This window comes from Podarcis cretensis (assembly GCF_951804945.1).
Source record: "Podarcis cretensis genome assembly, chromosome: 4".
In the NCBI taxonomy this organism is placed as follows: Eukaryota; Metazoa; Chordata; class Lepidosauria; order Squamata; family Lacertidae; genus Podarcis; species Podarcis cretensis.
This window is the reverse complement of record NC_137173.1, coordinates 41,835,609-41,849,737: the sequence shown is the minus strand read 5'-3', so window position 1 is coordinate 41,849,737 and position 14,129 is coordinate 41,835,609. Positions and strand designations below refer to the sequence as shown.

Genomic DNA, 14,129 nt, shown 5'->3' with positions numbered 1-14,129 from the left:
AAAAATTTAAAGGAAAAAACTGGATGTATATTTAAGATGAACTGAAATACAATTGAGAAGATGTTTAACAATTACTTTGCTAAAATACATATTTTGTTATGTGCAAATGGCTTTAGATACCTATTAGGTCCATAAATTACCATATAGCATATATTCAACACAAAAAAGAGCGACAATTTGTTGTTGACAAAGGACAGCTGGACATACAAAGGGCCTCATCAAACCTACGGTAAATCCAGCCCAAGAATCCTAGGATCTGTAGTTTAAGGGTGCTTGGAATTGCTCTGTAAGGAATAAACTACAGCCCCTGAGTTTGGGAAGTGGGTGTATGCAGCCTTAGTCCGGTATGAGTTCTGACAAGCAGACTCTCACTTCCATTTTGCTGATAGAGATGTAACCAGTCTGATAAGATGGGCAGAAGGAATAAAACTCTGTGAAACTAGGTAAGGGAAATAGATTCAAGGTATAAAATTCTCACAATGTTGGGACGCAGGTGGCGCTGTGGGTTAAAGCCTCAGCGCCTAGGGCTTGCCGATCGAAAGGTCGGCGGTTCGAATCCCTGCGGCGGGGTGCGCTCCCGCTGCTCGGTCCCAGCGCCTGCCAACCTAGCAGTTCGAAAGCACCTCCGGGTGCAAGTAGATAAATAGGGACCGCTTACCAGCGGGAAGGTAAACGGCGTTTCCGTGTGCGGCTCTGGCTCGCCAGAGCAGCGATGTCACGCTGGCCACGTGACCCGGAAGTGTCTCCGGACAGCGCTGGCCCCTGGCCTCTTAAGTGAGATGGGCGCACAACCCCAGAGTCTGTCAAGACTGGCCCGTACGGGCAGGGGTACCTTTACCTTTACCTTTAAGGCTACAACTCTAAACACACTATGGAGTAAATCCACTGGCTATTCCTTTGTGTAAACATGCTCCCCAGCTAATTCCCCCCTTGCTCCACTGGTATTAAGCTCCCTTAACCAGGACACCAGCACCTGACAAGTTTGATCAGGATTCTGTCTTAACAGGAATTTGAAGCATCTACATTTAAAACAGGAGGTAATATATTACTCATTTCAACCAACCATATGTCCTGTGGAAGAAGAACCTACTTCTATTCTCTTAACTATGGGAACATACTGTCTGTGCCTGCCCATACTTCTCATGCAGCATAAGTCAATTTTCATATTAAATCCCTTTAGCAGTGCATGTTTACTCAAAAGAATGCCCTACTGCACTCAGTCCAAGGTCAATGGTGGTGCATGTTTTTGTATCTTGGCAAAAGAGTGTTTAAAAAGGTCCTTCAGGGCAATGGTGATACACTGTATATCTCCTCCCCCAAACCCCAATTGCTATTTATAAATAAAAACCCAAACCTATAACAAGAGGGGGGGCAGTTAACCTGTTGGTGGTCAGAATTATCTGATGTTTTGGAACGAAATCCTTCCACATGAGCAACATTTTTTAATGCACATTTAGCTTCAAAAAACATCTTTCTCCAGAAAAGAAAATGACTTTGAAATAGCCATCGCAACAGCTGGTCTTAAATTTTGACTGAGCAACAACATGGTGCCCAAGCTCTATAGCTATGTACACTTTGAAAGCTACAATTTGAAATTAGTTTTTAAAAGGAGCTTTGGTTTTTATGCTCATGTAAAAGTGGCATTTGTTGTAGAAGGCAACAGATTTCTGAACAGATCATCTTGAGAATGGTAATCAAGATTCCCGCTCACCATGGAAATAGTTCTCCTCTTGCTAGACTCAACTGTAGCTAGTAAGGAGGTGGTAGGGGCTGCATTTGAAGGACATCGTATGTATCCTTCGTTGCTTTGCTGAGACCCTGATAAAGAAAGATGAGATGACTCAAAGTTATAACTAAATCAATATAACTGTAGTTATTAATCAGAAGTACTAAGTCCATATGCCCCTGCTAAAAATAAGTCCAACAACTCTGGCTTTCTATCCAGAGTAAATAAAGGTGACAGGCTGATACTCATAGCAAGGCAAAAGTCCTGCTTAGGAGAAGAATGTGACCGGTCCATTGTTTGTTGGAGGAAGCAAAGTTGTATACTGCCCTTAGAAGCGCCTCTGTACTTGTTCCTTCACAGACTGGGCAAGCAAAAATATTCTCTTAGGTGGCTCAAAGTGAGGAACAGGGCACTTGCTCTGTTCTCCCATTGTAGAAAGGTGATCCAAATTGACAGGGTGCATGTATGCCAGAAACTAATTAAAGCAAAGGCAAACAAGATTCCTGTGTGAGCTGTTTTTGTGCAGCTTGCTTCCATAGGATTGTGACCCTGAAGTTTGTAGGGAGATAGGCTTGCTATTGCTGTGCCTTACCTGATAAACTGTTTCACTGCCTTTGCCACGTCGTCTCTGAAAAAAACAAGCCCAGCATCAATACAAGGGTGAGGAGGATACTATAACTTCTGTTTTGCTTGACAGTACTGCTTTAAATAAAGGGTAGGAAAAAAGCAGGCAGAGTAGTGCCTGAAGCCACCTTGGCACCTTATATGTAGAGCCAAATTGGCAAGAAGTGTCACTTACCTCTCCTTTCTTTCCAATTTCGCTGTATGCTTCAGCCATCTTATCCCGCTGTAGAGCCTGGCCATGGAAGATCAGAAAATAGTGTCAGCACGAATAAAATTAAAGTACTGATTTCTGTCATACCACTCCTCTTTGTCAGAGATAAGCAACCATGGACTCTCCCTCCAGATGTTCTTCCAGCTCACATCAACCCCAGCAAGCAATGTCCAGTGGCCAGGGACAATAAACATTGTAGTCTAGCATCATCTAGAGCAGTGTTTCTCAACCTTGGGCCTCCAGCTGTTTTTGAACTACAATTCCCATCATCCCTGACCACTGGTCTTGCTAGCTAGGGATGATGGGAGTTGTAGGCCAAAAACATCTGGAGGCCCAAGGTTGGGAAACACTGATCTAGAGAGCCACCTACAGGTTCCCTATCCTTGCTATATAGATATAACAAAACAATACTGTCAGAGCTGCCCCTAGGTCCCAGCTCACAGAGGACCAACGCGAGGCTGTCGTTATGTACAAAAGTCTTTATTGAGGTTCAGTTTCCATTTCAAAGCTGCAGCGCGCAGCTCTACGTCTTAACCCTAGACCGGCGAAGTACCGTCTGAGTCTCCTCCCCTATGACACCAGTTTAAGATCCTAGCCCTGCTCCACCTTTTACGCTGCTCTCTCCTCCTCTGGGTCCTCCTGCCCGCTAGGGCATTGCCCTTTCTGGACTCTTCCGACGCTGAGTCGCTTAGCTCCTCCCCCTCCCTCCGGCGGGCTTTAGGACCCAGTTCCCAATCCTCATTCTCTGCTGTCCCGCGCTCCTGTACATTTGAACTTGCCTCTCGCGCCAACCCAGTGACCTTCCTCCTGACCGTTACACTACTTCTGTCACTGCTTCCCTCTTCCGGGATACTGGCCGGATCTGACCTCCCCTCCGTTGTCTGACTCTCCGATGGAGGTGTGGTCAGCCCTGCCTTATCTTCTCTCCCTGGTGGGGAATGCACTGGCCCCAATCCTTGGGACTCTTCCCCCCCACTCTGCTCTGGTGGGGAAGCTGGTCCTGATTTCCAACTACTGCTCTGGGAGTCTCTGCTGCCCCCTTGCTCCTGGGGCGTTCCCCTTGGGAACCCCCTACCCCTGGCCACTGGCGCCCCCTTCTGTGAATCTTCCGATTCGCTGGAGAGGCTCATGGAATCCCTCGGTCCACTGTCCTCTTCTCCTACGCTCCCCTCGGATTCTTCCCCTTCGCTCTCCATCTCCTCTCTTCCCTGTGCCTCTGCTCCTGAACCCCTGACAAATACTTTCCCTGTGTTCATTGCAGTTAGACTTGAAAGAAACCACTTGTTGAGTATAGTAAAAAACTCCTTTCAAGTCTACTTGCAGAAGGGGGGATGCTGCAGGCCAGATGGGGAGACCCTGCAGGTCAGCACTTACTCTTGCTTTATACTCTCTTTATTTGGTAATTCCCCCCCCCCCATGTCAAATAGGTCCCTGCTACTCCCATACTACAGACATGGGAGGATTTCAATGTTGCACTAATTGAGCATCCCTTGGTGGGCTACTAGTTGCATAAGGAAAGGGCAGGAAGCCTTGTGGCAGGTCACACAGCAGATTGCTGTAGTCAACAGTACTTCCTCCTGTACAACAAACTTGCACTACCACAACTGGGGTGGGTGCTGGGGAATACTAGCCCACAGAGCAGGTTGGGGGAAACTCTGGCCCTCCAGATGTTGCTGAACTTCTGCTCCCAACATCCCTGGCCATTGGCCATGTTTGCTGGGGCTAATGGGAGTTGGAGTCCAACATGATATGAAGGGCCAATGGTTTTCCCATGCCTGCCATACAGTCTGTTCAATTGCACATTCTACCTGTCATTAATGGCATACAATTCATTTGAAAAGTGATTACATGGAGCCTTATGCTTTGCTTTCCTAAAGTTCAGTGCTTGTGACTTTGGAACCAATTGCTGATACTGCAGTAGCACCTCAATGCCTGAGAAGCAGCAATTCCAGCAATAGTTTTTCTTCTCTCCTTCAAGTTACACTAAGGGAGGGATGCAGCAGCTAGATAGAAACAAGGAGTAGGAATACAGAAGATAAACCTAGCTGGGAGGAGGCAGAGAGAGGTTCGTTTACACACCTCGCAAGGAAAGGAAATAAGCTATTTCATGGCAGCTGTTTGCTGCAGCAGAGGAAAACATCACAAACGTAGCATGCTGCTGAAATGGCACAGGAATGTAAAAAAAAGTTTGCATGCAGGTGCAGAAAACATTAAAAAGAAAGAAAAAGTGGACTCCAGCAGAGTGAGGCTAAAATGCAACAAGAATATCAGTTTTTGTAAACCAAAGCAGACTGCTTTAGGGGTTCATTAACAGCATGAAAACAAGCTGGGTCTTGAAACACCTTCTGGGAGAGGTATTTGGCACCCATGGGCTCACAAACAGTCAAACAAATACACTGGCAAATCGTCATATGTGTGCAAAAAGAGATAAATTAATGAGAGTGATGCCTACATGGTAGCACAATTTACTTCCCAGTGTTGTTTCAGATGTCTTTAGGTGGGTTTTATGTGAAGGTGGCTGGTCATTTTAGAAAACTGAAAAGCAATTTAGAAAAATTCTAGACAATATGGCAATAAACCAAAACGCTTTTCTGAAATGGTCAGTTCTTGGTTTTACTTACACTGTAAACTCTGTCCTGAGCTTGCTTTCTTCTGTGCTGAAAAGGGGAGGAAAAAACAAGCAGTTCTTACAACTGTTCTTGCGGACAATATCAAAAAATTATTTGGGGATGTGCAAGGCATTGCAGAGATTTTTACAGAGATGCTAGTCTTGGATTAGTCACAAAATTTCTAGCTGCATTTGACGATGGATGAAGCGTTATCCTGAGTTGCTGGTATATGTACACATGGCAGTGGGAAGGGGGCTATCAACATCTGTTGATAGCACTGACATCCTGACATATATAATGTGTGAACGATCCTTTGTCTCTATTCAGTCCACAGGCTATGGAGCTGAAACATTGCAATTTAGTGGCTTAACCAAACCACATGTGTGTGCACCCACCCACCCACCCACCCACCCACCCACCCCAGTAACTCAGAGTAGCACTTCATGCATCTAAGGAAGTGGACTGTAATCCACAAACCTTATTCCATCCTTAATAATAAATCTATTAGTCTTTAAAGTGCCATCAGATTCTTTGCTGTTTTAGGAGAGGTCAGGGATGCCATGTCCCAGTGGCTGCCTGAGCTGGGCTGACTTTCTCTGCACAGAAAAGAGTGGCCTGAATTTAATAAAAGGACCAGGATGAGATGAGTGAAGGTACCTGGGCTTTCCCCCCTCCTTCAATGTCAGCATCTGTCTGTTTCGCTCCCAGCGATGCATATTCATCTCTGGTTCCATGAGACAATCTCTGAAATGAAATATATAGATAAGGACATTTACAAGAATGACAGCTCATTGGTAAGTTGCAGTCCCGAGCTCCTAACGGGCTGACCAGTACTGTGTCTTCAAAATAGACTCAAAAACAAACATGAGCTCAGTGAATCACATTCTGTTATGTTAAAACCATCCCATAAAATCCTGGTCCTAGACTCAAGTTGCTAACACTTTCCCCAATCCTTCCGCAGTCAAGGGATTAATTAAGAAACGGAGAGTCCATCTAGTCCAGCATTATTTTCTCTCCGTGGCCTATGCTGAGCGCAACACTCTTCTGGACCATACCTGAGTCATACCAGGTATTCAGAGGCATACTGCCCCCAATGCCAGAGGTAATACAGCCATTGTAACTAGTAGCTGTTGATGATCTCCAGGAATTTGTCTAGACACCTTTGAAAACTTATAAGTTGGTGACCATCTGTGTACATCTTGGGGCTGCAAATCCCATAATTCAACTCTGTGTTGTGCCGAGAAGTACTTGCTTCCTGAATCTCCCACCATCCACCTTTCATGGGATGCCAATGAAGGCTTCCAAGTGACCTCTCATATAAACCCTTCCATTCACAAGGGCCGCCCCAGACTTTTCTGCCAATTATCCTTCTCTCTACTACTGCAGGGCTGCCTCTCATTGCAGGAGAGAATAGCCATAGTCACAGTCCCATGCACAGCCCTTGTACAACAGGCCTCTGTCTTCACCTTCCTTCTAGCATTAGAGCCGCTGGCTCTTAGACTAAATAGGAAACCGAGCTGGCCACACATAGAGTCTTCATGGCAGCAACATGGTGTAAGCTGCAGGTGCAAGCTCATTCTCTCTTCTAGCAGGAGCCAACCAGAATCTCTTGATTCTAAACAGGAAAACAAGGTTAACCCTGCTTTCACATAGGACACTGCTGTGAAGAACTCATGTAGGTCGCGCTCTCTCCTCCTTCAAAGCCCACAAACCACCTGTCTCTAGACTTTAGGCCAGAATAGGACCACTATATGTGTAGCCATTTCCCCATAACTACACAAGGCTTCCCTTGCTTATTGACTGATTTAAGAATTTAGAAATTGCTCTACAGTAAAAGAATACCTGAGTGGTGTACAAAAATAGACTGTGGGTGGGATACTATGTCAGGCTAAGGGCATCATTTTGTCAGTACAAACATTTCTGCTTTCCTGATAGAATGATCTCCCTCTCCTCCTCTTGACTCTCCCAAGCAGATTTATGTAGGGTGTAGGGGGAGAAGTTCCATTGCACTAAAGGAATTTGTTGCACTGGCTTCTGCTGGAACAACCTGTGTTATTATGAAATATAATATGAATTTTTAAACAATATTCAAAATGTGAAGCCAGCTAGAATAAAACGCTGCAGAAATAAAAAGGGTGATTTGAGAAGAGTTTTTTTCATTGAATCGTAGAACTGTAGAGTTGGAAGGGACCACAAGCGGCATCTAGTCCAGCCCCCTGCAATGTGGGAATGTTTTGCCCAGCAAAACCCACAACCCTGAGCTTAAGAGTCTCATGTTCTACCGACAGACCCATTCAGTCTCCTGCAAACATCCAACACACAGATTTCCTTCCATGGGTGTAAATCAACACCGAAAGCAACCATTTTATATATTTCCAGTGTTTATAGATTTACACAGTATCCAAAGTGGTTTACACAACATCAAAAAATAAATAAATCGTAGTGTATTTAAAACAAAAACCACATGTAAAAGTGTTAAGTTCCACAAATACGCAGTGTTTAAACCAAACAATATTGGCAATAGCATTCTGGAGGGAAAGAATTCCAGAGAACTGCTGCTACAATGCTAAAAAAAACCCCAACATGTTCAAGTCATGTCAGGCTTTACTGCACGAGCATGTGGCACTGTCAAGAAATCTTCATCCACAGATCTAAGTGACTGGCTTATCAGCTATCCTGGTCCAGAACTGTAATATGGCCCAGGAGCAAACTGGAAACTCATGCAATGCTTTCAACAGAGGTGTCATATGTTGACAGGTTGCCCCACAGACCAACAATAGCTGCAGTTTCTGGACCAAATTCAAGGGCAGCCCCATGTAAAGTGTGTTCCAGTAATCAAGCCTAGAGATTACCAATGCGTGGGCCACTTTCTCCAAGCCACCCCTGTCCAAGAATGGTTGCAACTGCCAAACCAGCCCAAGCTGACAAAAAGCACTCTTGGACATGGAATACATCTGAGTTTCCAGTGGCAATGCTCCAATTACACAGCTACCCAGAACAGCTGATGGACCAGTTTCCTGGACCTAGGAACCACTCACCCACAGGGCCTCCAACATGATTGGCAGCTGATTGCCTGGCACAATCCCCTCTCAGCAATGGGCATACACCTGGTTGGTTGGGAGATGATTGCTTGTGGTGAGCACCTATCAGATACTTGCTACATTCCAGTTTTGGTCTGTTGACATAATGGAGGAATGTGCAGAAGTAACATGCAAAAGGTAAAGTATGGGTGGGGCAATGGAGACACTCTTGAGTATTTCTGTACATATTATCAGAGCAGAGCACTGCCATCTCTTTCATAGCAAATAGGTAAGCCAGGTAAGCCAAAGGTTGCCTTACTCTAGACCTTAATCTAGTGATTAAAAATAAATACGCTTGAGAGTGCTGCCCTATCCAGAAACTCCTTAGAAGGTATGTTTCTTTCAAGTTCTTAAAGTGGGGAAGCAGCAAAGCAAAACCACTATTTTAATTAGTATGGAGAAGATCACACGCTGAAAGATCACACACTGGAATATACTCTTATTCCAAATGGAATATAGTTTAAATCTAGTTAACTGGGAGGTGATCTACTGGATGCTGTAATTTCATTTGATATAAAACTGGATCTGCATGCTCCTCATTGTGGAGGGGCTGCCACCCACACTGTGCTTTGAAGTACCAACTATTGGGGCTTCAAAGTGCAGCAGCATCTGACATCCGTAAGACCACCTGTTTAATTTGGTCCACCAGGAGAACAGATTAAGATCTGGTCCAACAGACAGAAAAGATTCTCCACTTCTGATTTAAACCTAACTCCTGAGACCCACTACTGATACCTCTATTGCCAGAAGATCTCACTGCCATTAACTCTCCCCCCTTGCTAAGCTGGGGGAACTTGAGAGGACTCTGAACAAAAGGGGTAATGAATTTTAAAAATCCACTTAGGATTTGCCCAGACTCTGGAAGAGTCCTAGTTGAATCTTGAGGTCAGATCCATGAAATCTGGTCTCATTTAATTGTCTGTCCTATTATAATTATTTTATTTTATTTGTGAAATAAAAATCATTCAATTTCAAGAAGACATAAATTTAGTACTTACATTATATAGGTCCTCTGAATTCTGAGAAGTTTGAGGTTCAGGAGAGCCTTTGCTTATCTGGAAAACACAAAGCCCATTTCTATCTCTGAATGTGACTTTAACAGGATAATTTCTGCTAGTAATTGATTTCATGGCGATTCCAATATTCTCTTGTTCCCAAATTCAAATAATGCCAGTTATGTAAGTGTATGAAAACTGCATATTAAAAATGCATGTAAAATGTAGATTCATCATAGAATTTCTAGATCTTTGGTCATCTTTTCCTAAACTCTCAGGAACTATGCATACATTGTGATATGCAGAGCACCAAGCTGTTAAGAAGATCAAACATGTTTTAGGATATTAATAGAGTACTGAAAAGTTTCTCTGCAATGTTCTTGCAATCTTATCCTAACTTTATTTGCAGCTAAACAACCTCCTAGTGGCAATGGTAGAGATTTACCCATTTGTTGGTAAATGGAAAAACGGTTCCAAAGTAAGTATTGTTCATCAGGCACCTTTTAATGGCAGGTATGAAATCTCAAAATTTCCAAGAGGGAAAGTGTTTTGTTTTGTTGTTCTGTTTTTAATTAGTTATTACTAAAAGTTTTCTTGTGTAACAAAAAAAGTACATATAGCATCTCCACTTTCAGTTCATAGAGTCTTTTTCACAGTTCGTTTACATTTGGTATGAGGTACCGTTGTCATAGACATTATGCGGGGGGCATAAGTGGCAGAAAAAACTACACTCATTTAACTTCTCTCACAAAAAACATGAATAAATTCCAAATTCCTGCACCTCCCATCCTCAGAATGATGGGGAATTCCCAACACAGAACTATACCATATCACTTATGAAGTGCACCACATAATCCCATAGAAGACGGAATGAAATGAATGGGTACACGTGGAAATAGATAAAACCAGAAACACCTCCACTACAGTGGACACAAGAGGGAAAGTTGCACTGAAGGTTGGCAACAGGACTGCATCTTCCCTTCTCTCTTTGTACTTCTTGTCTCTGTATACACTGCTTACCTGTGTGTGAATATGAATACAGAGTGGGAAAGGCAAAAGATTCAGTCTTTACATTGATAACTCAGCTTGCAAAGGAGTCACCTGAGGACCACAAACAGCAGCTGCCACCATTTCAAATGTCTTTCATTAGGTTTGAAGGGATGGTTTTTGCTTTTCACTTGGCCAATATCGGGCTGGAAGCAAGCAGCTGGTTGTCAATTGACTTACTCCTCGATCAGAATCTCAGTGGTAAAACAGAGAAACCCTTTCACTAGGGTACTTTATCATGCCCTCCCTAATGATCACCATCTTGACTCGGCAATGGGCAGAAGTTTTGACTCCAGTAGTTATAAACAATATGTATCACGCAGTGGGAATGTAAACCAATTTCTTTACCCTCAGGCTAGCTCATGAAAGGTTTCCAATGTTAAGATCAGCTGTTTTCTGCTGGAGGCAAGCATCGCGGCCCCTTCTTGCCAATTTTGGCCACTGCCTATTTTCACTTCTTCATTTAAAGCTTTCTTCTGTATTTAATGCCAGTGAGAAAAGGGACCAAGTTTTCTGTCATATTGTTGCTTCCTGCTTATAGGTCAGCAGGGGGAACTTCCAGCCCATCTGCCTCATTAGGTCAGCCACACTTCTCCATTCGGCCCACAAGGCCATTTCGGCCAAGCCACACCCACACAGGACTGAACTCTGCACATCAGCAGATACACAGGATATTCAGTCCTGCTTTCTGCAACCTCGTTGCTACCTACCCCCAAACCTGACATGAGGGGTAGGGCAGGTGTATATGGTTTCAGAGAGAAAAAAGTCTCTTGAGCCAAATGTAGAAGACTGGCAGGTGAAGTTTAGCTTGCAGGCCAGAGATTTCCCACCTGGTCCTAAGGAATCAATGAAGAGACCGCAAAGTGCCAGGCATCTCCAGTGACTTCTCAGGATACCCTCCTTCAGGAATGGGGAACCTGTGGTCCTCCAGATGTGGCTGGATTTCAACTGTCATCACCCCAGGTGCCCAAGTCAGCATGGCCAGTGGTCAGGGGTGATGGGAATTGTAGTCCAGCAAGGACACCGGTTTACCATCCTTGCACGACTTCCTTGTTCCATCTAGCGATCCCAGAAAGGGCTTGGGAGGATCTAGCAAGTTTCAAGAAACCTGCTGCTGAGTGGTGAGAAGTTCCTTAGCACAAGGCATCTTTGAATTCCTGAGGTTATACATGACTGTATAACCATTCAAAGCCTTGTCCAGCATACAGGTGCCCAATGGAATGCTCTGTTGAAATGCTGAAGTTTCCAAACACCATGGTTTCTCAAATGAATCCAAGTGCCCAACAGCTCATCAGTACTCCTCCTTATTCTCATGTTGGAAAAAGTGGGTGGAATTGGTGAAGGAAATTGAAGACACAGAGTTTACAAATAAAAATAAAGTTTCCCAGGTCATTCCTTGTATGTTAAAGATCAAGTGTCTTCCTATTTTAAAGAGGCTTAGGACTCACCTTTAGTTTTACGAAACAGGCTGTGATGATTATAGCATAAATCAAGAGGATCCCATCCAGAATGTAGCAGAGTCTTGGATCTGTCAGGCCTAGTGCATTGGCATCTGCATTAAAAAACAAACAAACCCATGTGTTGATTATTGAGAAAGTTGCCCTGTACTGAGTCCAGAGTCAAACTACTGGTTCCCCTCACTCAGTATTGTCTACATTGACTGGCAGTGGCTCTTCGTGGCTTCAAATAGGGAAGGTAAACGGTGTTTCCGTGTGCTGCTCTGGTTTGCCAGAAGCGGCTTAGTCATGACCCGGAAGCTGTCTGCGGACAAACACTGGCTCCCTCGGCCTATAGAGCGAGATGAGCACCGCAACCCCAGAGTTGTCCGCGACTGGACCTAATAGTCAGGGGTACCTTTACCTTTAGTGACTAGAGATCAATAATACAAATGCTAATTGGGCAAATTACCTAACAGACAAAGAGGTTGATAGGTTTCTTAGAATGACCACCTTTGGGTTTCATTAGAGATGTGATTGAACAGTTCACAAGACAAAACAAAAAAATTCCTTCCAGTAGCACCTTAAAGACCAACTAAGTCAGTTCCTGGTATGAGCTTTCGTGTGCATGCACACTTCTTCAGATACTTCTTCAGATACTTCTTCAGTTCACAAGACAGTAACATTTGCATGAATCGGTACTAATGTGCTGTCAAAGTGTAAACAATGGGTGACACAAACACTAAGGGCTGCCCCATCCCACTTTCCTGCAGCTAAAGGATCAAACTCCACATTGTGTCAGTCATATATTTTAACAAACAAATTTTTCTGCACTTTATTTTGGAGTAAAAAAAACACCCATCAAGCCACAATTCTGGCTCAGCAAGCTCCCTAGATTGCGAGACCATGCTGGTTTTGTTGCTAAAAAATACCCCCTTATCTGACTGCTGGTTATCCCCCAGATGTGCTGTTTATAGTAACAGTTGCCTAGACTGAGATGCATATCCCCATCCCTATCTAAAGACTCATCCAGCCTGCTCAATGGTTCCTAGAGAAACACTGCAAAAAAGGATGCAAGTATACTGTATATCCATATTCACATTTGCCTGCTCTAGAGGAAAGATTATGGTGCTGTCTTTGAAGCAGCAGAGAAAATCAGAGGTGGGGATTAGAGGAAAATTCAGTACTCAGCGACTCAGATCCAAATAAAGTCACACTAAAGGCCCAGTGAAAATATTCAAAAGAGTATTGTGGCACCTTAAAACTTTATTATGGCACAAGCTTTTGTGAATTCGTCTCATGACAATGATCAAACACCAACGGCCGCACTCTGGCTCTAACCCTTAACTGGTCATTCTAGAACAAAGGAGCTTCCAAGGGAGACTGAAATGTGAAACTACTGAATTACAGTTCATCAAGAGACTCAGTGCTATTACTTGTGGACTGAATCAGGGCAGGGTTTTTTAATCACACTATGTGTCATTAATGGGCTTACCAATGCCAGGGTTTTCTCATCACCAACATCTTTTTTGTGAATGGCCAAATAGCCATTTGTATACTTTTATGCACTTTCATTGCCTTTTGATCTGGCTGTTTACAATTCCCTCCCCACTACCATGTGTATAGACACCTGCACTTCAGGATACTGCTTAATGTATCTGATGAAGTCAACTGTACAAAAGCTGCTGCCATAATGAATGTATGAAGTCTTTTAAGGTGCTGCAAAACTCTTTGTTGGCTACTCCTCAGGAAAATGAAATTAATTGAATTTAAAACAATTGCATGAAATTGAGTATAGATTTCAATGGGATTAAAGCACAATCTCAATGAAGGCCAGTTAAAGGTTGATCAGAATAAACACGAGTATGTATCACATGGAACAAAGTCAAGTTACAGCAACATTTAAAGAGGACAGTCTCTCATACATGTACACTTTCATGTTTATGGCACATGTGATTGTTCTTCAGGAGTATTGGGCAGCTCTCTGGTTCATATATTAATACAAGAAATGAAAATTGCAATCCAATGCATGTCTACTCAAAAGATCAAATGGAGCTCCCAGGTTAATGGGTATAGCAGTGGTTCTCAAACATTTTTCTCTGGGCCACGCTTTCAGAATAAAAATGTGCTCGTGCCACACTTAATTATTTATTGATAAGAAATACATTTAGGATTATCCTCAGTATCACTGGATGCTTTTGTTCTTGTTTGTAAACGTTACCTATCCATGTTAATGACTGTTTTAAGCGAGTCCCATATGTGTGCAACCACGCATGCATGCATCGCACCGCACCAAACCTGGAAGTGACCAAAAAAATCCCAAAAAGTGTCTCTTGGTAAAAGTAAGCCTCTTGGCACATTGTTTCAGTGGTTTGTCATGACACGGTTTGATTTTATGTTT

General features: G+C 43.5%; 1 protein-coding gene across 1 annotated transcript in view; it reads right to left on the bottom strand.

Moving 5' to 3' along the window:
• Window positions 1-828: 828 nt before the first annotated feature.
• Window positions 829-14,129, bottom strand: part of CD247 (CD247 molecule) — a 44,234-nt gene continuing 30,933 nt past the window's right edge. The window contains exons 2-8 of the mRNA XM_079974863.1: window positions 11,741-11,844; window positions 9,249-9,305; window positions 5,828-5,914; window positions 5,183-5,218; window positions 2,526-2,582; window positions 2,319-2,354; window positions 829-1,818 (exon numbers count right to left, since the gene is read on the bottom strand). Coding sequence (XP_079830989.1) covers window positions 1,750-1,818; window positions 2,319-2,354; window positions 2,526-2,582; window positions 5,183-5,218; window positions 5,828-5,914; window positions 9,249-9,305; window positions 11,741-11,844 — 446 coding nt within the window. The 3' untranslated portion in view covers window positions 829-1,749. The remainder of the gene's footprint in view (window positions 1,819-2,318; window positions 2,355-2,525; window positions 2,583-5,182; window positions 5,219-5,827; window positions 5,915-9,248; window positions 9,306-11,740; window positions 11,845-14,129) is intronic.